Below are 27,595 nucleotides of genomic sequence, written 5' to 3' on the forward strand. Positions count from 1 at the left end.
ACATGGTACACAGACCTTGATTGAGAGTATTTTCAAAGATCCATACTTTGCACATGTACTCTACATTCTGAACCTGTACATATTGAAAGCTGTAGGTTTATCCTCCAAGAAGCAAGCACTGTCCTTGTATGGGCAGCATTGGCTTCAGCTGGGATCTTGTTTGGACTAAAGAGTGCCAGGCCCTACCCCCAGACTTATTAAAGCAGCATTTAACAAGACTCTCAGCTGATTTGAATGCAAAAGTCTGAGAAGCACAAGTGCAGTGATTCTCAACAAGGGGCGATATTTATCCTCCAGAGGACGCTTGCCAATACTTGGAGACATTTTTGGTGTTACAGTCATGAGAGGGGGCCACTACTGGCATCTAATGGGCAGATGGGAAGCTGCTAAACAATGCGAAGGACCACCTCCCACAATGAAGAATTCTCCTGCCCCAAATGTCCATTGTGCAAAGTTGAAAATTCCTATGTTAGTGTGATTTAACCAACCTTTATCACGCAGTCCCAGATCGCTCAGTGTATATCATTTCTAATGTCCTTGCCTATATTTCCACCTTGTCACTTCTCTAGTTTGTATTATGGAGAACTAATTCTGTCAATTACTAGCAATCATCATTTGCCTTGCTATGTCTTGCTAAATCTGCTTTCTACACTGGGGTAGTAGTGATAGGCTTGAAAGAGTAAGCCCCTAGCAGGCCGGGGAGGTGTTTTACTAAATGTTGTATCCTCCCCATTTTGAGTCTCTTGGTGTGAAGGCATTGTCTTCCTTTCATAAAATAAAACACAGCATCTCTAAGGGTTTAGCATTAGAAAGCAAATCTCCAGGGGGAGTCCTGGGGGAAGGCTGTTGACCAAACATCACTGATGTGTGCCTTTCCTGTATATTTCAACTTGCCTTTAACACAATGTTCTTCTCATAGAACAGAGCTAGAAAGAATTTTTCCTAAAGATTAATAAGCAGCAGAGGGGGCCAATAACAACAACCAAAATAAGAACCACAAACTTCAAAGTACCAAATTCTGATCAGATGATGGCTACAGTGCATTAAGTTTGTAAGTCACATGCTACTTCCATATTCTGGCTGAGGACCCCCTTTCCAAATTCCCAGGGATTCTAGTCAGCAACCTTTTGGAGGAATCAGTAGATAATGTCTAGAGTTGACAGTCAATCCTTGGACAAAGCAGCCTTTAAGTGTTTTAAATGCATTTTCAGCATATGATATCTATGAAACTAATATTTATGAAAAAATAGGTCTGGAAGCTTTTTAAAGTGTAGTTACATCTTTTTACTGATTTAATAATGTTCTTAATAGATGTTTACTGAGCAAGGAGCCTTTTGGGAATCCGTTAAGTGTATTTTTGTTTGTCACAATGACAACCTCCAATACTGCATGGGGTCCAGTAAATGCCAGACGCAATCCTTTTACCAAAAACAAAAATACTTGTTCTCCTTCCTAATGTATTTTTAAAAATAATTTTAATGTTTATTTTTGAGAGAGAGAGAGAGAGAGAGAGAGAGAGAGAGAAAGACAGAGTACAAGCAGGGGACACAGAATCCAAAGCTGGCTCCAGGCTCCGAGCTGTCAGCACAGAGCCCAATGCAGGGCTTGAACCCACGAAACATGAGATCGTGACCTGAGTAGAAGTGGGAAGCTTAACTGACTGAGCCACCCAGGCACCCCCCAACCTATTTTTTTAATGTTTATTTATTTTGAGAGAGAGAGAGAACATGTGTGCTTGGGGGAGGGACAGAGAGAGAGAGAGAGAGAGAGAGAGAGAGAACAGCAGACTCCATGCTATCAGTGCAGAGCCCAACGCAGGGCTTGAACTCACGAATCCTGAGATCATGGCCTGAGCCGAAATCAAGAGTCGGACACCTAACCAACTGAGCCGCCCAGGCACCCCTTTTTTAGCCTCTTTTTCACTCTCCAACTTATGCTTCTTATGCAGGTAAAAGTCTACTTGTATTTATGTGAATCTAGAACCAATTCCATTTTACATGTAAACATGTGCTTGGCAGAGCTTTCCAGGAATGCAACTATTTACTGCTTTGATTGTTATTTGAAATTTACTTAAGAGTTGTTCACCAATTCAAAATGCCAGGCCACCTGCAACAACTCTGCTTATTGCATTGAAGTCACCAGGACCAGTTTCTGTGTATGGCTAATGCACTCAGTGATTCTATAGCTTTCCCAAAGTGTACAAATCTAGCCTGATTTTCAAATATTAAAAATATTCTTATATACGTGAAATATTTTTTACAAAGGTGTTGAGAATACTCCATTGAATATTTGAAAGTGTCCATACTGAAAACATAGGTTTTTTTTTTTTTCTAATTTATCTAGGTGAACTCATCAAGATTAAGTGAATATTTTATAAAGAAAGACACAGAGTTGGCAAAGGTAGAAACTTCAGAGATTTAGGGAAAGTTTGAAAATCATAGTATTGTCCCTGAAATGTTTCTTTCAAATCTAATCTGAAAGATACAGTTACCGTTTTTTTTTTTTTGTTTTTTTCTCTTCTTTTTCTTAAAGAAGGCAGACTGCCACGTGCAGCACCTCATTTGGATGTGTCTGGAGTCTTGGAAGCTGGACTCCCCTATGTTCTCCCACAAATAGACCTTGAGAGTTTGTCTGGAGGTTCCAGCAGGGAAGTGCAGTAACCGTATACCCTTGACCCAAGAACGGTCCTCCTCTGTCAGGGAAGGTCATCCTCATGGACCAAGCACAAAGCTTCAGGAGGGACGCACATGGAGCAGTGGAGACAGCCACCTAGCCAGCCAAATCAGCGAATCAACCCTGGTCATCCATGGGGTGACAGATGTCAGATTACCCTCACATCCTATAGGTACCATTTCTTAACTGAACTGCACACACGATAGCAATCTGTGGTCATCCGAACAATATAAGAGAAAAATTAATTTTACCAGTTGCATAAGAGGTTATAAATTATGACAGTAAGAAATTTTAAAGATTTCTTCTGTTCTGTTGAGCAACAATATTGTATGTAGAAGAATCTGTGAGAAATCCCAAGCGATAGAAAATGGGCTGTGACATGATCTACAGACAGAAGAGTGTCTGTTGCATGTGAGTGGAAGTAACCTGCATGATAATAAATTCTGCTAACCACAAATGCAAGATTGATGGGAGTAAAAACACTGAGTAGAAAATGTACTTGCATATACACAGACAAGAGATACTCAGAGTTGTGAAAATTTTAAATGCTTAAACATTATTTCACAGGACACATTTTTCCTTTTGCAATGTCCTTGCACAACAAATGCAGCAGTAGCCACGGTCAGTGACAACATGGGTTGATAAACAACTGAAAAGTAGCAACAGCCATGTTAGCAAGTCATTGAATTATTCACTGACAGCCTCAGTCACCAAAAATCTCAGTGAAAGACCCACACATCAATGAATCCTATACGTGCTATCGAATAAAAGATTATTTTGCAATCTTGGCAGTGCCTGAAAAGGAGTTTGACTGCCTTGTACTACATATGGAAATAAGACAGTATTCCAAAGAAAATTGTTTTAAAATATTTTATTTCGGGGCGCCTGGGTGGCTAGGTCGGTTAAGCGTCCGACTTCAGCTCAGGTCATGATCTCGTGGTCCGTGAGTTGGAGCCCTGCGTTGGGCTCTGTGCTGACAGCTCAGAGCCTGGAGACTGTTTCAGATTGTGTCTCCCTCTCTCTCTGCCCCTCCCCTGTTCATGCTCTGTCTCTCTCTGTCTCAAAAATAAATAAACGTTAAAAAAATTTTTTTTAAAGTTTATTTCTTCTTTGATACGAACATGCAATCTTTATTTCAATCAATGAAAAATTAAATAGTGATATCAAAATATCACAAAGTGATTTGATACATATCACATGTATCAGAAATGTTAAATAAAAGTGTTTAAACTGTAAGCAAATGAGATTGAGATTACTAAAGAGGAAGGAATTATCATGAGATTTTTCTTTCAATTTATTTTATTTTTATTTTTTATTTCAATTTATTTTTTAAATCTTTTTAGTGTTTATTTATTTTTGAGAGAGAGAGAAAAAAAAGAGTGTAAGTGGGGGAGGGGCAGACAGAGAGGGAAACACAGAATCTGAAGCAGGCTCCAGGCTCCAAACTGTCAGCCCAGAGCTTGATGAGGGGCTTGAACTCAAGAACCATGAGATCATGACCTGAGCTGAAGTCAGATGCTTAGCCAACTGAACCACCCAGGTGTCCCAACAAACTTATCATTTTAAGAGATGCTTTCTTGCCCAGAATTTTTACAGTTCCAGTATCTGTGGCAGCTAAGGCTAGGTAGGTCTGAAATACTGGTTTGAGACTGTATTGTTAATTTTCATGCTGCTTAAAAACATATAATGATTATATCTAAAGATCAGTGTGGATTTGTAATATCAGATTAGATGATTAATCCACTTAAAAATGATGCAACATATTAGCCAGTTTGTAGGAAATGTTAAATGAGCTAAAACGTGATTTTAATGTGGGACATCCTTGTTTAACATGATTATTACCATATTCCCAACCGCATATTTAGGTGCAGAGGGGTTCAGTGCAGTGGGGCAATTCCTGCAAAAGCAACAAAATGTAATGGAAAGTTTGAGATTTCTTTTAACAGAATCAGAACTTCATTAAGTTTCATCAATTAATTTAAAAAAACCACACACACATTTCAGATTACCACCATCTGTTTTTAGCTTGGGTCTCACCAAAAGCAGACTTGGAGACAAAGTTTCAAGTTCAAAGCTCAAGTCGTCTGGAAGTTGTCCTAGGGAAGACCAGTGGGAGGGTGGAAGCCAGTAGAGACGAATTATACGACCGTGGGCAAGTGGAGCCAGTGCCCCCAGGTCAATCCCACCAGAGGAAGAGGTGGCTGGGGTAATTGCCCCAGACCCCATCACTCACCGTCTGCTCCGTGCAAGTAGCAAGTAGCGCGGGTTCTCGGGTTCTCCACGTGCAGGCCACCAGGTGAGCGAGCGAGCCAGCCGAGTGGAGCCGTGGTGGCAGGGCCAGCCTATATGGGTTTCACGTTTTCACGGCCCAATGAGGAGGAAGCTCCGCTGAGGAATTTGCATATGGAAATGATGGTGTGGGGCTTTACTTGGGAAATGATAAGAGTTGGTTTGCCTGTTTGTCCCCTGGTCTTCCTCCAGTACCCCTGCTAGTCCACCACCTTATTTCTGTAGAGCTTTTTCTTTTTCTGATTCACCTCTGTTTCCCATCACATATGAAAGGCTGTGGTCTCCTGGATCTAAGTCCTAGAGATGGGGCACATGCCCTACCATGTGGTGGCATTTCAGAACAGGAGATCAGTTTTCTGTCAAACTGCATCACTACCCCTTCCAAACAAACATAGGAAAGTATTTTTAAATCATTCATCTAGAACCTGTCACATTTGTGAGACAATCACACCTCCTCCTCATCTTTCCCACCCAGACCACCTTCTCTTTCTCAGGGGCTACGTTAAGGTTACTTCTCTTTCTTATGTCCATATAAGCATATCAGGTCTGGTGGTACCAGACGTGGACTTACTTGCCCTGCACTAGCTTTTATTCTGCTGTGCCTCTGTGCCTCATCCTTCTGCCCTCGCATTTTTCTATACATCCTGTGTGGCATCATTTCTGATCTCCTTCCTTCCTTTTTCTTTTTTTTTAATGTTTATTTATTTTTGAAGGAGAAAGAGACAGAGCATGAGCAGAGGCAGGGCAGAGAGAGAGGGAGACACAGAGTCCAAAGGGGCTCCAGGCTCTGAGCCATCAGCCCAGAGCCTGACTCGGGGCTCAAACTCACGGACCTCGAGATCATGACCTGAGCTGAAGTCAGACGCTTAACCGACTGAGCCACCCAGGCGCCCCTGTCACTTTTAAGACCTACTCAGGCATGTGATGGTCATTGTTGGGTTAAACACTTAAGTTGTGCTTGCTTGTGTGTCTTTATGGGCCATTCATGCTGACCAGTAGTAGCACATTGATTCAAATTGATTCATGTTCATGTTTTCAACATAATGCCCTAAAACAAAATGCATCCACATGATCTTTTAATTCTCCTTTTTCCGAGGCAAGATCATCATAAAAATAAGTGTAGGAAATTTTTTATCATTCTTATTTCCATTATTGGCAATATTATTGCAAATCTGTGGAAAAGCAATCGAAATGTGCATACACAAGGAGTGTCACCACCACAGCAGCCAATGAAAGAAGAACACGTGAAAGTATTTCCTAAATTTCAGAAAATAAGCCGGCAATATGAAGCAAAGTACTCAAATTGGCTATCAGATATCAAATGCCACTTTTTAATTTTGCTTGTTGACCTTAGCCCTTCTAGTTTTCATGGAAAACTTAAGTCTGGGGCTCTGGACTAGTTGGATTAGTTGTAGTTATCTACATCTTCAGCTCCCTCAGTGTTGTTAGTTGAATTGTGTAACCAAAAAAAAAAACCATATCGAATTTCTACCCCTAGTACCTCAGAATGTGACCTTATTTGCAAATAGGGTCATTCAGATGTAATCCGTTATGAGGAAGTCATTATGGAGCAGGGTAGGACCCGATCCAGTATGACTGCTCTCCTTATAGGAAGGCACTCATACAGACCCAGGGACACCACCATGTAATAATGGAAGCAGAAGTTGAGAAGCTGGGTCTGCAAGTCAGGGAACACCCAGGATGGCCAGCAAAACCTCAGAAGCTGGAAAAGGCAAGGAAGGGTCTTGCCCTGCAGATTTCAGTGGGAGCACAGCCCTGCTGACTCCTGGATTTGGGACTGATAGCCTCTAGGATTGTGAGGCACCGAAGTTCTGTTGTTTGAAGCCACCCAGTTTGTGTGCTTTGTATGGCAGCCCTAGGCAACACTCAGCTTTTCTCTTTAATTCACATTTAAAATTTCTTCTTTCATCTGCAATTCACCTGTTTCCCTTTGTACTTTCTTAATTTCTACCTAGGGAAAAGCTATGCTGAGATTTTACATCTGCCCGGCAACCATAGGGACTCAGTTTGTCATGCTCTTTATAGCACCACCATTGTCGGAAGGTGACAATTTCTCTGATCTCCTATGCCATGTATATGGTGATAAAATCAGGAGCCAAAAGCTGCACTGTTACAATCTTTCCGCCCATGACATCCACCAAATCTAAAATTGCTTCAAGTTAAGGCTATGGAGCATCTCCATCCAGGATCAAGGAGAAACTGTCAGTCACTCACCTGGCTCCAACCTCCCCCTTCCCCGGTACCAATCTCTTTCATAGTCACAACTCACCTTGAACTCTGTGCAGATGCATCTGTGGTCCAGTCACTAGGACCAATTCTGATGTTAGGTAAGAGGAATTTGAGAGGTTCCAGTCCACTGCTCCGTGATGGGGGCTGAATTCCATGCATTTGGGTTCCTGTCGCACCTTGGGCCTTGCATTCCTTTATCAAAGCAGGGACACATTACTTTATGGTCATTGTATAACTGCCTGTCCTTTTCACACAACGCAAGCAGGGCCCGTTTCTCTTCTTTGTTTCCCCAAGGCTTGGCACAGCGATTGGAGCACAGTAGGGCTTCAATATGTATTCAATTGAATGCGATAAATGAGGGGAAGAAAGCATCAAGCCGCACTTGCTCCTTACTTGCTTCTGATGAGGGGATGGGCTTCGCATTGTCCATATCCAGCATCTACCTCGTGCCCCAGTGAATGGGTAGTGTCACACAAGTGTGAATAAAGGATTTCCAAAACCATTGCGAGATGAATTATGTTCCGGGGTGCCTGGCTGGCTCAGTCGGTAGAGCATGTGACTCTTGATCTTGGGGTCGTGAGTCCAAGCCCCATGTTGGGTGTAGAGATGACTAAAAATAAATAAAATAAATAAACTTTTTAAAAAAGATAAATTATGTTCTAGGAAAATCTCAGAACTTCTACTGGTAGAACCACATAAATAAGGGGCTTTAACATTCCCCTTTATGTTGGTTCAGAGATATTACGTATGATAGAAACTGAGGTTGGTAACAAGGTTAAAGTGAGGTGATTGTCCCGATTTGGCAATTGTTTATGTCCTTATGGATATAAACATGGGATTGGAATACTTATTTATCAGGGATTATTCAGCAACGAGTGACCCACCAATGGCCAAAAAGACACAAAAGAATAGCAACCTGAGTTTTCTGAACCAGCAGATAGTAGTGTGTCCTCATGTGCAGGCCAGGAAGGTTCTACCCTGTGCCGACATGCCAGGCCAACTGGGACTCAGATGGACCCTGCATGAGCGAGCCTGACTCTGAGGAGGAAGGAATGCTCATCGAAGTGGGGACATCCTGACACCAAGCTTGGAAAATCCCTACGACCCTATGTCCCTCTGGGCTGAGTGTCCTTTAATAAACCCGGCCTTTGTGCTCCTACATTCTCCCAATGAAAACATGCACCAGTGTTCATTATAACAGTGCTCTCTGGTGCTGGTACCTCTGTTTTATTCCCCTACAGTTGCTCTGTGTAGTATCCTTAACCAGACCTGCTCCACCAGCCACCAAATGCTAGAACATCTGTTCACTATCCTCCTGATTTGTTATTCATCTCAGAAGTGAGTTTTTCAAACACCTTTAGCCTTCTTTTCTCCAGACTAAATATTTCTGTAGTTTTTCAACCCTTTGATTATTTTTGTTCTTTTTTTTGAATTCTCGCCAATTTTCCATATATTCTTACACCATAGAATTTAAAAGGTGTATGTGACTCTATGTATAAAACAGAGGCATAAAATATCAACGGTCACGACATATTTGTGATGAAAACAGACAAGGTCTAATCTCTTATTCCAGACTTCCTAAAGGAAAAGAAAAGAGATTCTAACACAATCTGCTAATAAACCACAGAGTTAGATCGATAAGGAAAACAATCCACATGAGTCCTTAAGATAAAAGATATCATTAAAAATTTTTTTTAACATTTATTTATTATTGAGAGATAGAGACAGAGCATGATCATGAGAGGGGCAGACACAGAATCTGAAGCAGGCTCCAGGCTCTGAGCTGTCAGCACAGAGCCCGACGAGGGGCTCGAACCCACCAACCGTGAGATCATGACCTGAGCCGAAGTTGGACGCCCAACCGACTGAGCCACCCAGGCGCCCCTAAAAAGTATCATTTTAAAAATTATTTCATACTATCACTCAGCCATCAAAAAAGAATTAAATTTTGCCATTTGCAATGACGTGGGTGGAACTAGAGGGTATCATGCTAAGCGAAATAAGTCAGTTAGAGAAAGACAAATATCATATGATTTCACTGATATGTGGAATTTAAGAAACAAAACCATGAACATAGGGGAAGGGAAGGAAAAATAAAATCAGACGAAAACAGTGAGGGAGGCATACCATGAGAGAGACTCTTAACTCTGGAGAACAAACTGAGGGTTGCTGGAGGGGAGGTGGGGGGATGGGCTACATGGGTGATGGGCATGAAGGAGGGCACGTGTGATGAGCACTGGGTGTTTAGTCATGAATCACTAAGTTCTACCCTGAAACAAATACTACCCTATATGTTAACTAACTTGAACTTAGATAAAATCTTGAAAGGAAAAAAAATAAAATAAATAAAAACAAAAAATTATTCCAAGCTACTTAATAGAACAACTTTTTATTCCTGGTAGTTTATATAAATTCCAGCTAATGGTCCATCATGCCAAATATGAAAAGATCAGGGCCTTTTATCAACAATTCTATTTTAATTTTTTTTAACATTTATTTATTTTTGAGACAGAGAGAGACAGAGCATGAACAGGGGAGGGTCAGAGAGAGAGGGAGACACAGAATCTGAAACAGGCTCCAGGCTCTGAGCTGTCAGCACAGAGCTCAACGCGGGGCCCGAACTCACAGACCGCGAGATCATGACCTGAGCTGAAGTCGGATGCTTAACCTACTGGGCCACCCAGGCACCCCAACAATTCTATTTTTAAAAAATGATTTGGGGATGCCTGGGTGGCCCAGTTAAGCATCTGACTTCGGCTCAGGTCATGATCTCACGGTTCATGGGTTCCAGCCCCGCATTGGGTTCTGTGCAGCCTGCTTCGGAGTCTGCCTCTCTCTCTGCTCTTCTCCTACTCACGTTCTCTCTCTCTCTTTCTCTCTCTCTCTCTCTCTCTCTCTCTCTCTCAAAAATAAATAAACAGGGGCACCTGGGTGGCTCAGTCAGTTAGGCATCTGACTTTGACTCAGGTCATTGACCTCATAGTCCATGAGTTCGAGCCCCATGTCAGGCTCTATGCTGACAGCTCGGAGCCTGGAGCCTGCTTTGGATTCTGTGTCTCCCTCTCTCTGTGTCCCTCCCCCACTCATACTCTGTCTTTCAAAAATGAATAAATGTTAAAATTTTTTTTAAAATAAATAAATAAACATTAAAAAGAAAAAGGAATGATTTGTATACTGTTATCGTTTGTTATACATTATCATCTTAAAATGTGAACACGAAAATGTTATGTACATAAAATCGAAATAGGTAATTGTGTCTTCTATGTGTTTTATGGCATGTCGATACACTGGAGTTGTTGAATGACTCTAGGTATTTGCTCAAGTTCTCAAGAGAGCTGGGTGGTGTGTGCAGCTGGGAAGCTCCCAGAGCCTGGGGCCTGGCTTCAAATCCCAGCTCTCTTCTCGACTAAGTGTACACCCCCAGACCCTTAACTACCTTCCTTTCCTCATCTGTGAACAGGGAGTGATGGTAGTAATAATACCTGCCTCTAGGGGTCTTCTGAGCAGTAAATAACTTAATACATTAAAAACAACAAGTGTCCAACTTTAGCTCGGGTCATGATGTCAATGTTCACGAATTCGAGCCCCCGCGTCGGGCTCTGTGCTGACAGTTCAGAGCCTGGATCCTGCTTCAGTTTCTGTGTCTCCCTTTCTCTCTGTCCCTTCCCCATTCATGCTTTGTCTCTCTTTCTCTCTCAAAAATAAATAAACATTAAAAACAATTAAAAACAACAACAACGCCACTTAGGACAGGCCCTGCCCATGGTAAGTTCTTGCAATTATTGCCATGATCATTTTAGTAATTATACTCTGAACATTAGCAAGGAGGCTAAAAAAGTTCTCAACATTGAGCCTGTCTATTTGTGCCAGAACTCTCATGAGACAGTTGGTTCCTAAAGCAGCAATTAGAAATGAAGAATCAGAACAGTGTGATCATGCTGTTTGATGAAGGTCCCAGGGATGCAGGTTGTGGCTTAGCTCAGCTGCTCTCTCTGTTCCCGGGGTGTGCTAACAGCAAACAGAGGGAGAGGAGAGTTCTCCTGCTCCTCCTTCCTCCAGGCCCCACCTCTGGTCTGCTTATCTCTGCAGCATCTCTCACTGGCCTGAGATCCAAATGATGCCTCAAGTGTCCACAGGAGCCTCATTTAGGGAAGCAGCTGGGCATAAACCGTCAACAGACACACCTAGCTTGCACACTAATCACACGGCAATATTCTCCCATGGACACAAATGAAAGTGCTTTTTTCCCTGTGTTAAAAAACACAGGCTCAGTCGGTTAAGCATCTGACTTCAGCTTAGGTCATGACCTCACCATTCATGAGTCTGAGTCCTGCATCGGGTGAGTTCATCCTCCGCTTCAGGCAAGCCCCCGCTTCTCTCTCTCTCTCTCTCTCCCTCTCTCTCTGCCCTTTGCTCACTTGCACCCCACCCCTCTCAAAAAGTGAAACAAAAATTAAAAAAAATAAAAACACAGACTTACTTGATTTGTCTTTCCTCTTCACTCTTTTGGTAGTGACCCAGATACACAGAACTGTTTTTGGTTGGTTGTTTTCATAAAAAAAAAGTCAACAATACAGGCATCTAATAACAGTCTCTGAAGAGTTAGGAACAAGAGGGATTGGTAGAGATCACGTTGAACTGACCAGCACGTGTCCCATCTAAAGGGTTGAGTATTCCTAAGCTCTGCTCAGGATGCCATGAGGAAATGGGGAAAACAGAAATGCAGCCCAGACTTTTGGACTTTAGTAAGGAATTTCCCAATTGTTTAATGTTGGCTCCCATTAATGTATGTAGACTGATCAAAATCATGCTGCAGAAAGGCCACAGATGCAGGATGTCGACTCCACAGTGCCATGGGGGTGCCATTACCATTGTAACGTGGACATGATATCAATGGTGACCCTGGAGTTGTGCAACACGGTGGCATGGGTCCAAACCACAGTAAGCAAGGGCTCTCTATATCTCTAAGCAGAGAGTCTCTAAGACACTTTTTCAGACATTAGTGTGCACGAAACCAGTGAGATGCCTGTTTACAATTAGAGTCCTGAGGCTCGTTACCTGAGATTCTGAGGGGAGGCCCAGGAATTTGCATTTAAAAAAACAAACATTTTTAGTAGTCTTAATTTTTTAGAAAAGCTTTAGATTTACAGGAAAATTGGAAAGATAGTTCAAAGAATTCTCATAACCCCTACAGCCAGTTCTCCTGTCATTAACGTCTTATGTTACTATGGTCCATTTGTGGCAAACCAATATTGATACATTATATGAAATAAAGGCCATACTTCATTTAGGTTTCCTTAGTTTTTACCAACTGTCCTTTTTCTGTTCCAGGATCCCATCCAAGTGCCACATTACATTTAGTTGTCATGTCTCTTTAGGCTTTTCTTGACCGTGACAGTTAAAAAAAATTTTTTTTAATGTTTATTTATTTTTTAGAAAGAGAGGGAGACACAGAATCTGAAGCAGGCTCCAGGCTCCGTGGGGCTCAAACCCATGAACAGTGAGACCGTGACGTGAGCCAAAGTCAGACACTTAACTGACTGAGCCACCCAGGAGCCCCTTGACCATGACAGTTTTATGTCTTTCTTTGTTTTCTATGACCTTAACAGTTTTGAGGACTACTGGTCAAGAAGCTTGCGGGGTATTATACCTTTATTAGAACTTGTGTGGTGTTTTTCTCATGATAAGATTGAGGTCATGGATTGTTGGGGAAAATACCACAAAGGTAAAAATGCTATTTTCATCACACAATGTCAAGTATACACACTATCAACCTGACTCATTACTGCTCTTCTTGACCTTGATCACCTGGTTGAGGTCGTATCAGTCAGGCTTCTCCACTATAGATGTACCCGCCACTCCTTTCATACTCTCCTTTTTGGAAGGAAGTCACTATGGGCAGCCCACACTTGAGCAGGAAGTTCTGTTCCACCTCTCTGAGGATGTACTGAGGATGTAGTATGTATATAAATTACTTGGAATTCTTCTGCATGGGAAATTTGTCTTTTCTCCCACATTTATGTATTCAACCATTTGTTTATATCGGTATAGACTCATGGACATTTATTTTATACTTCAAGTTATAACCCAATACTACTTTATTTGTTTTGTTGCTCAAATTATTTCAGCGTTGGCCCCTGGGGGCTGGTTCAGTTGGCTCCTCTGTCCCTTTGATGTACCCTAATCAATGTGGGTTTTGAGTCAGCATTTTTATAAAGCTCCCAAGTGACTCTGGTGCAGGTGGTCCAAGGACCGCATGGCCCCCGGCATGTGCCATGAGTTCTGCTAACCACAGAATCCCACCCAGTCATCGATGCCTTCAACAAGCGGTAAAGAATAACCCCTCTGTCTGCTGTACCCATTTAGCAAACACTTACTGAATGTCATCCCCGTGCCTCCTCCCTGCCAGGCACTGTGCTAGATTCTAGAAATGCAGAGCTTGCCCAGGAATTCAGACCTGGGTGGACATGATCTGGGGGAAATATGGATGTGGTTAACAAGAGAGAGGAAAAGAGTACCGGTCAACACTTTCACCCGTCCCTAGAAAAGGACATATTAAGAATTGAGAGAATAGGGGACATCGGAGGGGTTGGGCTGAAAAGCACCTATAGAAGATTTGGAATTAAGCAGAAAGAAAAAGCCTTATCCTCTGAGACTGGAGAAGAGGAAATCGGCTCCAGAAATTTTTACAGATTGGTTGGTGTTGGGGGGGCGGCATGTTTGAGGTCACCTAACCAGCTTTAATTTTCCGGATGAAACAGGAGGCCAGGTCACCCTTTCTAGAGGGAGGCTCTGGAGACACAGTGCTGGAAGGCATTAAAGTTTTGAAATCGTGGTTGGCGGGGAGGGGTGCATTGGTTGCAATCCAGTCAGAAGACAAAACTACAGCAAAAACTTGGAAAGAGAGAGTTAAATATAGAATTGATAACCTACTCCAGGACAACTCCAAGATATCACAGAGGAGGCGGCTACCTCCTCTCAGGCTACACAAACAAAGGAAAGAGGTTGGAGTGATTAAAACCTTACCACTTAGAGGGGTGCTCCCAGCCCTCAGAGGAGGGTGTACTGGCCAGTTGGTGATGGTGGGGAGCAATAAAACTGCGTCTGCAAATGTTGGAGCCCCTGGAAACTGGATTCGGCTGCTCTTACAGGAAGGCACTGCCCCTTCTGGGTGAAGAGACATTTGTTGGGGTGTTGCTCAGAGGAATCACAAGCAGAAAGAAGGTCACAGGGCCCTCCTTCTCCCTCTAGTCTTGAAGCCTTCCTGTAGCACTTCTAATTAATTGGTAGAGCCCAATGTGTGGTGTGCAGGGTCTCAGCCTAGCATCACGAAGCCACGTTGAGAGGCACGGGTTTGGAACTGAGAGGCAATGACCGTGATGGGTCACCTCTCAACCATGTGAATGACATTTAGGAAGTGTATACACCTGTGGGTCTGGACACTGGCTGAATTTCTTTCCTCCCTTGCCTGCAAATCGTTTCTTGTTTTCCTAGGCCTTTTTCCATATTGGAGATTTCTTCTCTTCCCAGGGGTCAGCCACGGATTCCCTTGGTTGTTAAACTTCTCCCAGAAAAGTCCTGATGGATCATCTGGTTCAAAAGGAACCAAAAGTTTACTCAATCGACCCAGCAAGTGGATAAACAAAATGTGGTATATACATGTCATGGGCTATTATTCAGCCTTAAAAATGAAGGAAATTCTGACACATGCTACAACATGAATGAACCATGAGGACATTATATAAGCCAGTCATAAAAAAAGACAAATACTCTATGATTCTGTTTATATGAGGCCCCTAGAGTAGTCAAATTTGTAGAGACAGAAAATAGAATGCGGTTGCCAGGGACGACACGGAGGGGAAGTGGGAAACTATTGTTGAATGGGTACAGCGTTTCAGTTCTGTGGGGGGCACCTGGGTGGTTCAGTCAGTTAAGCCTCCAACTCTCACGGGTTCTTGAGTTCAAGCCCAGCATCAGGATCCGTGCTGACAGTGTGGAGCCTGCTTGGGATTCTCCTTCTCTCTCTCTCTCTCTCTCTCTCTGCCCTTCCCCTGGATTGTGCTCTCACTCTCTTTCATTCTCTCTCTCTCTCTCTCAAAATAAATAAACTTAAAAAGTAAGAAAAATGCAGATGGACTTTGGTGATGAATGTACGTTATGCCACCGAATGTACACTTAAACATGATGAAGATGGTGAATTTTATATTATGTGTATTTTACCACAGTGAAATCTTTTTTCGAAAGACCGAAAACAAGGTTACAGCTGGAAGGAATGGGTAGGTGGCCCTTGGCCTGGTGTGTCACATGTCTCTACTTGGTGATTCATTCCTCAACTCAACTTCGTGAGCAGCAGTTTCCAGGCCTCGCCCGGAAGTTCCAGTGAGCCTGCGTCCCCATTTGCCCTGCTGCACACATACCCTGAGATGCACAGGTGCAGAGGCAGCCCTCCCCCCTCTATCAGTGGATGATAATTCTAGCTAATATTAACCCAGTATTTACAATATGCCACATGTGTTAACCAGGAACACACTCTGTTCTCATCCCCATATTACTGACGAGGAAACGAAAGCTCAGAGAGGTGACTAGCTTTAGGTCACCTAACTGCTGAGTGGAGAAGCCAGGACTGATCCAGGGCTCCTAGACAGAGCCTGTGCCCTCATCGCTGCACTCTACCGCCCCCTAGTGGACTCTGGTCTCGCCTTGTCTCACCAACACTGTGCTCGGGTCCGGGTCCGAGCACCGGTTTCTCTCGCCCTGGGTAACGAGTCATTTCACAGTAGTTATTTTATGCTTCCGGTGCGGTGTAGAGATCCGGGCAGGGCACGCCCCGCCTTTCGGCCCTGACACCACACTGGCTGTGTACGGCAAGTGGCTGAGTTAGGCTGCATGCCTGGTGAGGCTCCCCAGGTCCTCACCTCCCAGGAACAGCCCTGCCCGCCCCTGAGGCTTGCGGGGGGGGGGGGGGGGGGGAGGATTGTCCTAAGTTGGTCATAAGGTTCCATCACTCCCTGCAGGAACCTCTCTGATAGATTTTAGAGTTTTCTTAAGCCTCTCTGGTTGTATTGATACTTGGAACTGTAAAGAAAACTGCTGGATTGGGGTGCCTGGCAGGCTTAGTCCAAGGAGCATGCTAGTATTGATCTTGGTGTCCTGAGTTTGAGCAGCACAAGGGGTGTAGAGATTACTTGCACAAACAAAACTTAAAAAAAACAAAAAACAAAAACAAACAAAAAAAACCCCACAAAACCTCCTGGATTTTTATATCCCAGCCATACAAAGTGTTTTCAAACCAACAGCTCTCCAAGCTTCTCTCTTGATCTGAGTGGTCTGCATGGGATTGTGCATGGGGTATCTATCCCTTGAGAAATGCCTTTTCTACACCACACAGGCCGCTATTGGGTGCCTTCAGGATTTCAGGCAGGTAAGTCCAGGTATCTTGGGTGACCCCGATATCTTTTGTTGTTGGATCCAGGATTCAGCTGAGGTTCCACACATTGCATTTGGTTGTGATGTTGTCTGGTCTTTTTAAATCCAGAATAATCCCCCACCTTATTGTTTACTGTTTTGTCTCCTGGAACTTTCTGGAAGAGTTCAGGTGAGTTGTTTTAGATTGTCTCCTAGGCTGAATTTGTTGAATAATTTCTCCATGATTGGATTCACTTTAAATCTTTTTGGCAAGATTACTTCGTAGATGACGTTTTGTACTTATTGCCTCCTATCACAAGGCACAAAAAACTTCCTTTGGGAATTGCACATTCGACAATTATATATTGACGGTGTATCCCGTGGTGGGCTGAGAACTCTGCTGTGCAATGAGTATGTACGGGTGCCATTGGTATGATTGTGAGGTGACAGATCAAAAAAAACCCAGAACGGCAGGCTTATCAATTGGAAATAGGCTTGGCTACACACAACAGAAAATTCAGCTCACGGTAGCTACCAAATAGAGGTTTGGGTTTTGTTTTTGATTTTCATTTTGTTTTTTTGCACAGCTGCAAGTCCAGAGCTGATATGATAGCTTCACCACGTTCAGGATCTCTTTCTCTCTTTCTATCTGCCATCATTAGGGTGTCACTTTGGTTTCCATGGAGCCAAGATGGCTTCTGCCCCTCCGACATTTGCCTTCCTTCCAGGCAGGAAGGAGAAAAGGGGCATACCTACTGATTCTGCTTTCCTTTGAAGGTCGCCCAATGATTCTGCTCACATCTCGCTGAAAGCAGCATCCAATGATTCTGCTCACATCTCACTGGTTAGGACTGTGTCACATCGTCCACCTAATATGCAAGTTTGTCTGGGAACACTGCTACCGTGAACTAAAACAGGGCTCTATTAGTAAGGCAGGAGGGGAGAATGGCTATTAGGTAGGCAACTGGCAGTCTTTGCCATGGAGGATAACAAAGATATTTAATGGCCGGAAAGACAGCGACACAGATTAAACATGAGAATTTAAAAGTTCCTACCAACCTAGGGAAAACCTGATTGTTCTGCAGGCATGGTAACAAGTAGCCATCAGAACTGGTGTTATATCCACTCGATCGATCAATGACAACTTGCCTCGGTGAACATGGAATTACAAGCTGACCAATTAGTTCAACCCCTATCTTTTGAAAATAAGTCAATCAGAGATGGACTCACTTTAATAAACACACCGAGTGCCAACCAATCAATAATAACTCAGCCAGTGACCACACTTCTCCGGATGATGTTAATCCACTTACGCCTCTGAAAGTGTCCCAATCCCTGACTCATGTTCCCAAAACCCATTGTAAGTCAACACTGTATTCTGCACAGGGAGGCAGAGTCTAGCCAGCATAGCTCTCCCTTGTTGTGTAAGCAATGATTTCAGCTTTGTTTCTCATTTCAGATATTAAGTGTGGTCCCATTATAATAAAACCAGAATCATGCTTTTTAATTTGTTTGTATCCTCCATGGAGGACTCATTTCCCAAGCAAAGACTTCACACATCTCCATCCATAGCTTTAGTGGACGAAGCCCTAAAGCATCCAGAGATGTCTGCATGCATTCAGCAACACAGGGTGATGGAGAAAAGTAAAACCATGACCCAGAGCACCTCACATTGGGGAATCCAGATGTTGACAGCTACCGGTGATCTGTCTGTTTAGAGCAGACCTCCTGCTTACCATCAAGAAATAGAGAATAGAGGTGAGACACCAGCTGAACAGGTTAGGGCAGGAGTAGTCACGCTATGATCTGGGGGCCAGTCTGCCTCCCATCTGATCCACATGCACCCCACCCTTACCCTTGATTTAATATTTTTATTCATGTTTTTTTTTTAATTTTTGAGAGAGAGAGAGAGAGAGAGATAGAGAGCAAATGTGAATGGGGGAGGGGCAGAGAGAGAGGGAGACACAGAATCTGAAGCAGGCTCCAGGCTCTGAGTTGTCAGCCCCATGAACCATGAGATCAAAACCTGATCTGAAGTCAGGAGCTTAACCGACTGAGCCATCCAGGTGCCCCTGTATTTAATATTTTTAAATCGTTACATTTGGGGGAAGGGGAATAACCTTTTTTTGTTGTTGTAGTGGTGGTAGTAAACTATACCTAACATGAAATTCACAGTTTAACTATTTTTATGTGTACAGTTCAGTGGCATTAAGTATGTTCACAATGCTGTGTAACAAATACTACTCTGCATTTCTGGAACCTTTTCATCATCCTCAACAGAAACTCTTATACCCATTAAACACTAACTCTCCATTTCCTCCTCCCTCCAGCCCCTAGTAACCACTGCTCTACTGTCTGTCTACAAATTTGCCTATCTTAAGTACCTCATAGAAGTGGAATGACACAATATTTGTCTTTTTGTGTCTGGCTTATGACATAATAAGCTTATGGCTTATTGTGCCCTTAGCGTAATATTTTCAAGATTTACCCATGTTGTAGCATGTGTCAGAATTTCCTTCCTCTTAAGGAAGGCTGAATACTAGTCCATTGTGTGCATATACCACATTTTGTTTGTCCATTTGTCTTATTGATGAATATTGATGAACCTTTGGGTTGTTTTCACCTTTTGGCTGTTGGGACTATCGCTGCTATGAACATTTGTGTACAAGTGTAAGTGTAACATTTTACATTTATATTAGCAACTACATCATCTTCTCTCTCTTTTGCCTCTTGGCATTCCAAGTTTAAAATAGTTCCTCTCTGGCCCTCTCCAGGCAAAGTATGCCAAGTCCTAGTATAAGGGATGGGTGCAGGACAGAGAGCCATCCTGGGCCGTGGTCTACTCACACTGGCTTGTTGAATGAGGAGGAGAGAAGAGCTGGTATTTGGTGGGAATGAGTGTGTGGAGTTTGTCTCTGTTTGTTAGGGCCACCATAGCAAAGTACCACAGACTAGGTGATGTGAAACAACAAAAATTTATTTCCTCCCAGTTCTGGAAGCTGGAAGCCAAAGATTAAGAGGACAGTAGGATTGGTTTCTTCTGGGGCCTCCCTCCTTGGTTTGTCAATGACTGTTTTCTCCCTGTATCTTGACATGGTCTTCCCCTGTGTGTGCCTGTGTCATAATCTCCTGTTCTTACAAAGACTCAAATCTTGTTGGGATTAGGACCTACCTTCATGACCTTATTCAGACTTAATTACATCTTTAAAAGCCCTGTCTCCAAATATAGCCACATTCTGAGCTCCTGGAAGGTAGAGCTTCAACCCAAACATTTTGAGGGAACACAATGTAACCTGTAACAGGGCCCATACTCCACCCAGGAGGGAGCAGGCCTTTAAAAGACCAACACCTTCTTGACTCAACCTGCTGGTGATGATGTTGGGAGTGAGGAAAGATACACAGATGTACTCCTGCCCTCATAAATATTGGTTCAGAAACTGGGTAGGTCTGAGTCTGCTAGTGGAGAAAACTCACTGCCCTAAAGATTTGCTGAGGACAAGTGCAAAGAACTTACTTTTTTGACAGAATGTGTTTTTTTTTTTTTAATTTTTTTTTTTTAACGTTTATTTATTTTTGAGACAGAGAGAGACAGAGCATGAACAGGGGAGGGGCAGAGAGAGAGGGAGACACAGAATCGGAAACAGGCTCCAGGCTCTGAGCTGTCAGCACAGAGCCCGACGCGGGGCTCAAACTCATGGACCGTGAGATCATGACCTGAGCCGAAGTCGGACGCTTAACCGACCAAGCCACCCAGGCGCCCCTTGACAGAATGTGTTTTTATAAAATTTCCTAGATTTTTTTCTTGTGACAATAAAGAGTACAAAAAAAAAAAAAGAAGAAGAAGAAGAAGAAGAAGAAGAAGGAAAGAAAAAATCCAGTATAATTTTAGCAGCAATTAACCTGAATTCACGGAGGGGTGCTTTTGCCCTGCTGCAAGCTGGGCTATGGCAAAGCTGTCCAGTTTGGTTTTCTGCTGGGAATTCTGCTCTCAGAACTTTCTCTGCCCTGAAGACACCGTTACCACCCTCACCCCTGTCCATATTTACCTCGTCTCTATTCCAAAAAAATCACGACCAGAGGACACTTTAAAGGAACATGACCAGATACACTTTGGTGCCATTAAGTGACCCTGCCACTCAGTGGAGGTAGCGGGGGCCAAACTCGTGTCACATTTTTCTTTCCTCCCTTGGCTCAGAGGCAGAAAATACTACAATTTCTGACCTATGAAATGAATAAAAAAAAAAAAAAAAACTCAGCCCACACGTCCCCACACTTCAACTCCCCACTGACAGAACAAGAATAGAAACTTTGAAATGTTTAGAACAAAAATTTTCACACAGACTGACCTTGTTTCCTTTTAGGACACTGGAGCGGATTCTGGTCAGATGAATTTGAAACAGCAGCGATAAAAGATCCAATGCAAGACAATCCTTTTGAAGTATCGTAAAACCAGCAAATATCTCCAGTGCCCCCAAAACTGGTTTGGAAAATGTAGCATGGTTTGTTTTAGGGAGTGGTTCTTGAAGAACCACTTAGAAGAAGCTACTTACCTACCAGCTAGATTTAAAAAAAATTTTTTTTAATGTTTATTTATTTTTGAGAGAGACAGAGACAGAGCACGAGTCGGGGAGGGGCAGAGAGAGAGAGGGAGACACAGAATGCGAAGTGGGCTCCAGGCTCTGAGCTGTCAGCACAGAGCCTGATGTGGGGCTCGAACTCATGAACCGTGAGATCATGACCTGAGCCGAAGTCGGATGCTTAACTGACTGAGCCACCCAGGTGCCCCTACCAGCTAGATTTAAGTACAGTGGATTAGATATTAAACATGAAAGATCCAGGGGTGCCTGGTTGGCTCAGTCAAAAGAGAATGTAACTCTTGATCTCTGGGGTGTGAGTTCGAGCCCTGTGTTGGGTGTAGAGATTACATACATACATGCATACGTACATACAAATAAACTTAAAAAATAAAAAGACTCAGTCAGCCAGTGTATAATTTCACACACCTAATGCCATTAGTATACTGTTCATTCTACTTAGATGAGCAATGCGCTCCTTTCCTGAATTTCCTCTGGGCTCTGTTTCCTGTAACCGCTGTTTTCAGCAGCATTTCTCATTTCCTTCTTTGGATATGTTTTCTCAGACCTTCCTTTTCTCACCAGTTTTTCCTAGTTGGGACCTTCTTTGCTTCTGTCAACTTTCACATTCTGTATCGTCTCCTATTTGGACCTCCCATCCCCTATGGAAGGAAGGACCAATGCCTCCAGAAGTTAGTCCTAGAATCAGAAGCTGGTGCATCACTGGGGCTGATCTAGGTCTAACCCATGTGTGTGTGGGGGGGGGTCTCTCACCTTGTCAGGTGACTTTATCTAGTGCATGGCACATAGTTTGGGTTTGTGCCCAGTAAGGTTGGATTCTGTTACTGCAGAGACAGGCTGGACCTAGCAAGACGTTGGTGGGTGCCAGCAGAGATGAACAGGTAACTAAACACAGGAAATACCAGGAATATAAATACAGTCTGTCTTAGAAATAAACTCTAGGGGCACCTGCGTGCTTCAGTTGGTTGAGCGTCTGACTCTTGATTTCAGCTCAGGTCATGATCTCACGGTTTTGGGGGTTCAAGGCCTGCGTCGGGCTCCATACTGAGCATGAAGCCTGCATGGGATTCTCTCTCTCTCCTGCCCCCTCTCTGCCCATCCTCCGCTCACTCTGTCTGTCTCAAAATACATAAATAAATAAACTAAAAAAAAAAAATTAAAAAAAAAGATCACGTATGTCTGTGTGGTCTGCTCTCTTGCATGAAGACCACCACCCACCCAGCCTTGGTAATACTGTTATTGCATCAATAATATGAATATACAATTCTCACACTCTCACCTAAGACCAGCTCCTTCACTTTTGAATTGTCTGTCAACTATGCAAGAATAGATGTTGTTCTTAGAGTCTCTCCTGAAAGAACTATTTTCACTTCTTATTAGATGCTTTAAAAATATTTTGCTCAAGAATATATACCTTTTTATTCTTTTCCTGCTTTCCCACTATTTTCTGTTCCCCATGATGAAGAATCTCAAGCTGGCCCTTGCTGTGTGCATTTCCTCACCTCCCGTCCTCTCTTCATTCCAATCCATTCCAGGCAGACTTTTGACCCACGACTCACTGGAATTGTGCTCAGTCGAGTCATTAGTGACACATACCTGGCAAGATCCAATGGTCAGTCCTTTGTCCTTAGCACAGTTGACCTCTTAGCAATGTTGGACATTCATTCCCATCTTCTTTAAAAAAAAAAAAAATCGGGGCACCTGGGTGGCTCAGTCGGTTGAGCATCCAACTTTGGCTCAGGTCATGATCTCACGGCTGGTGAGTTACAGCCTGGCGTTGGTCTCTGTGCTGACAGTTCAGAGCCTGGGGCCTGCTTCGGATTCTGTGTCTCCCTCTCTCTCTTCCCCTGTCCCACTCATACTCTGTCTCTGTCTCTGTCTCTCTCTCTCTCTCAAAAATAAATAAAATATTTTTTTTATTTTAATAAAAAATAATATTATTATTTTATATTATATTTTATATTATATTTTATAATAAAATATATATTAAAATATATATATATAAATATATATATATATTTATATATAAATATATATATATTATATTATATAATATATTATATTATATATAATATATAATATATAATATATAATATATATATAATATATAATAATATATAAATATATTATTATTTATATAATATATATATAATATATATATAATATATAATATATATAATAATATATAATATATAATAATATATAATATATATATAATAATATATAATAATATATAATATATAATAATATATAATATATAATATATATATATAATAATTATAAATATATAATTATATAAATATATATAAATATATATTATATTATATATATATAATATATAATATATTATAATATATTATATTATATATAATATATAATATATATATAATATATAATAATATATAATATATTATATTATATATAAAATATAATATAATAAAATATTATATTATATTTTATAATAAAAAATATTATTTTTATTTTAATAAAAAATAATAAAATATTTAACTTGTGCTAAAAAAAATAAAAAAATAATTATCATGACACTTTCCTTGCGTTCAGAAAATATAATGATTACTATAATACACACCAGTGTACCCATCAGTCAGCTTCAAAAGTAGAACATTTCCACTAGAAGCTCCATGTGTCTTTCCCTCTTTTTTTTTCATGGATCCAGCAATAATTTTATTTGACCCAAGTTTTATTAGATGTAATTTATCTCTTACTACCCATCATTTACATTAAAAAATTTTTTTTTAGTTTTCTTTTTTTAATTTACATCCAAGTTAGTTAGCATATAGTGCAACAGTGATTTCAGGAGTAGATTCCTTAATGCCCCTTACCCATGTAGCCCAGCCCCCCTCCCTGGTGTGTCTTTCTCTGATTGCTTGTCCCTTCCTACTCCCTGGACATCACCACTCTCCTTTTGGGTTTTTTATTCCCTTGCTATCCTACATTGTTTTGCTACATATGTGTATATCTCTAATAATGTATTAGTATTAGTTTTATAAAATTTACATTAATAGCAACTTAGTGCACATATTTTTGTGATTATCTTTTTTCTGTCAACATTGTTTTTATGAGATTTATTCATGACGCTACTTGTAAGCATCGCTTGTTTACACCTGCCATGCTGTGTTCCAGCACTGTATTAGTTATCTACTGCTATGTGACAAATTACTCTAAAATTTAGCAGCTCAAAACAATAATGAACAGTTTCTGTAGGTCAGGAGCTTAGGAGAATCTTAGCTGGGTTGTTCTAGTACAGGGTCTCTCATGAGGTTGCAGTCAAGATACTGGCTAGGTATGTAGTTATCTAGAGGCTCAACATGGGCTGGAGAATTCACTTCCAACATGGCTCACTCATAAGACTTAGAGTTGGTGCTGGTTGCCACTAAGAGGCCTCAGCTCCTAGCTGTGTGGATATCTCCATAGGGCTGCTTGAGTATCCTTGTAACATAGCAGCTGGCTTCCTCCAGAGAGAACGAACCAGGAAAGTAAGAGAGAAGTCACAGTGACTCTTATGACGTGGTCTTAGAAGCCACACACCATCATTTCTGAAATATCCCATTGGTTATATAGGTCAACTCTGGTCAGTGTAGGAGGGAACCACAAAGAGTACATGAATACCAGGAAGAGATATTGAAGGTGCCCTACAAGCTGGCTACCACAATGACCTTGCCAGAATCGATCTATTTTCTTGTTAATGCCATTAATGTTATTTCCACTTTATTTTGTTATATTTGTTTGCTATCACAAACATAACTGGTATGATGCATTCTTCTTTATGATTTCTGGTGCACATGGAAAACAGTTTCTCTAGAGAAACGCTGCTGGGCCATAGGGAATGTGCATCTTCAAATTTATTAGAAAATACCAAATTGCTTCAAAACTGCCCCAAAGTATTACCAATTTACACTCCCACCAGTAAATAATTTTTCCCGTTTTCTATATCCTTGTCAATACTTGGTATCATTAGATTTTAAAATTTATGCCAGTCTGGGGGTATAAAATGATATCTTTTGCAGATTAAAATTTGCATTTTTCTACATTATTAATGAAGTTGAACATCTTTTCATATGTTTATTGTCCATTGAGCCTTCTTCTAATAAAAAAATGCCTATTTATGTCATCTGCCCATTTTTCTATTGGGTTATGTGTCATTGTCTTAGTAATCTGTAGGAGTTTTTTTTAAAATACATTCTGAATTATTAAGAGGCTTTTTGGTCCTTATATACATTGCAAATATTTCCTCCCAGTTCATAATTTGTCTTTTTACTTTTTAATATTGGTTTTCAATGAATAGAAATGTAAAATTTATTCATTTTCCTCCTCCATGGTATGTGCTATTTATGTCTTTTTTAAAAAGACATTCTTGGGCGCCTGGGTGGCGCAGTCGGTTAAGCGTCCGACTTCAGCCAGGTCACGATCTCGCGGTCCGTGAGTTCGAGCCCCGCGTCAGGCTCTGGGCCCATGGCTGGGAGCCTGGAGCTTGTTTCCGGTTCTGTGTCTCCCTCTCTCTCTGCCCCTCCCCCGTTCATGCTCTGTCTCTCTCTGTCCCAAAAATAAATAAAAAACGTTGAAAAAAAAATTTTAAAAATAAAAAAATAAAAAGACATTTTTTCATTGCTGAGGTCATAAAATTATTTGTCTATACTTCCTTCAAAAAATTTTTAAGGTTTGCTCTTCACATGTAGGTCTTTTTTTTTTTTTTTTTTAAAGTAGGCTCCATGCCCAGCATGGCTTGAACTCACGACCCTGAGATCAAGACTTGAGCTGAGATCAAGAGTCAGACATTTAAGGGGTGCCTGGATGGCTCAGTCGGTTGAGCGACCGGCTCAGGTCACGATCTCATAGTTTGTGGGTTTGAACCCCGTGTCAGTCTCTGTGCTGACAGCTTGGAGCCTGGATCCTGTTTCTGGATTCTGTGTCTCCCTCTCTTTCTCTGCCCCTCCACCACTTGCAGTCTGCCTCTCTCTCTCTCTCAAAAATAAACATTAAAAAAAATTTTTAAAAAAGAGACATTTAACCGACTTAGCCACCCAGGTCTGATCATGTAGGTCTTTAATCCAAGTGGAACCTGTTTTTGTAGGTTAAGTGAGATGGGAATTTAATTATAATATTTGTTTCTGTATAGATAACCACCAGCTCAAGCTTCTTTCTGAAAACACTTTCTTCACTTGGCTTCGGGACATCACACACTCCCCATCTTCCTTCCACCCAACTCATTGCTTCTTGGTCTTCACTGCTGGCTCTTCTTCCTCTCTGCACTCTTTAACTGATGGAGTGACCCGGGAGTACCCCTCTCCTCTTGTCTGTCTAAATTTCTCTCAACATTCTCTCTCTAGATAATCTCATCCAAGTCAATGGCTATGAATAACATAGCCATGGATGCTGAACACTCCCAAGTTCCCATCCTCACCCTCTTCTTTCATATCTCCACATGGCTCACTCCTTCCCATCTCCCGGGGTTCCCATCAACGTCACCTCCTCAGAGAGGCCTTCCCTGACCATACGAGGCAAATATCATTACCTGTAACTCTCTCTGTACTGACCTTGCTTTATTTTATATCAACACATCATCAGTTACCTCCAGACCTTATATTAGAAATCTGTCCTATACTGTCTGTCCAGCACTCAGGTATATATGTCATGGGCTTTGAACTGTTTGCTGATGCATCCAAATGTCTAGGCACAGTGCCTGGTGCATTATAGATGCACAGTAAACATTTGCAGTAAAAGAAACAATGATAATCATTTAATACAGCACTGCATAGTCTGTGAGGATCATTTGTATGGATCATGTTCTCCTAGCATCAATTTAATCCTTATGGGGGATAGTTTTCCCCCATATTTGTGAATATCAGCAATAATCTCTCTTCCTTCAGAGGCATCTTAAAATTGTTTGCTCAGAATGCTTAGCATTGTCCCCAGTTCTATGCATTATTAGGTGTGTGACTGTCACTGGAGGAGATTGAACTGTAACATCTCGTCAATGACTTCAGGCTATGACAGCTGTCATTCAGCTTTTCATACAAAAGGGATGTAGTTCTAAGAAAGCCACAAGCAATTTAAATGAAGGCACCTTCAAAGGTGTTTGAATGTTAAATCTAAAAAAAAAAAAACAACAGGGTTATTAGATTAGTGGTTCTCAATAATTTCTTTTCAGGCAGAATACAAGCCCATGGGCTGCTCTGATTTTTATACAATCATAAACATTTTTGCTGGAAGCAAAATACTATGGTCTTTGAATAATACTACAGAACATTTTTATTCGCCACAACTGCCAGAATCACATTCCACATTTACACACGGGGTTATCTAGCAGGCATGGTCTTCATGTCAAAGCCACTCCAGGAGATGTAAAGACAATATCCAGACCT

At 41.7% G+C, this 27,595-nt stretch overlaps 1 protein-coding gene across 1 annotated transcript in view; it reads right to left on the bottom strand.

Moving 5' to 3' along the window:
* UBAC2 (UBA domain containing 2) overlaps positions 1 to 27,595 on the bottom strand; it is a 266,972-nt gene that overhangs the window by 187,403 nt on the left and 51,974 nt on the right. Inside the window, exon 3 of the mRNA XM_058744171.1 lies at positions 7,253 to 7,822. Within this exon, the coding sequence (XP_058600154.1) occupies positions 7,253 to 7,367 (115 nt within the window). The 5' untranslated portion in view covers positions 7,368 to 7,822. The remainder of the gene's footprint in view (positions 1 to 7,252; positions 7,823 to 27,595) is intronic.

This window comes from Neofelis nebulosa, chromosome 1, assembly GCF_028018385.1.
Source record: "Neofelis nebulosa isolate mNeoNeb1 chromosome 1, mNeoNeb1.pri, whole genome shotgun sequence".
NCBI classification, from domain to species: Eukaryota; Metazoa; Chordata; class Mammalia; order Carnivora; family Felidae; genus Neofelis; species Neofelis nebulosa.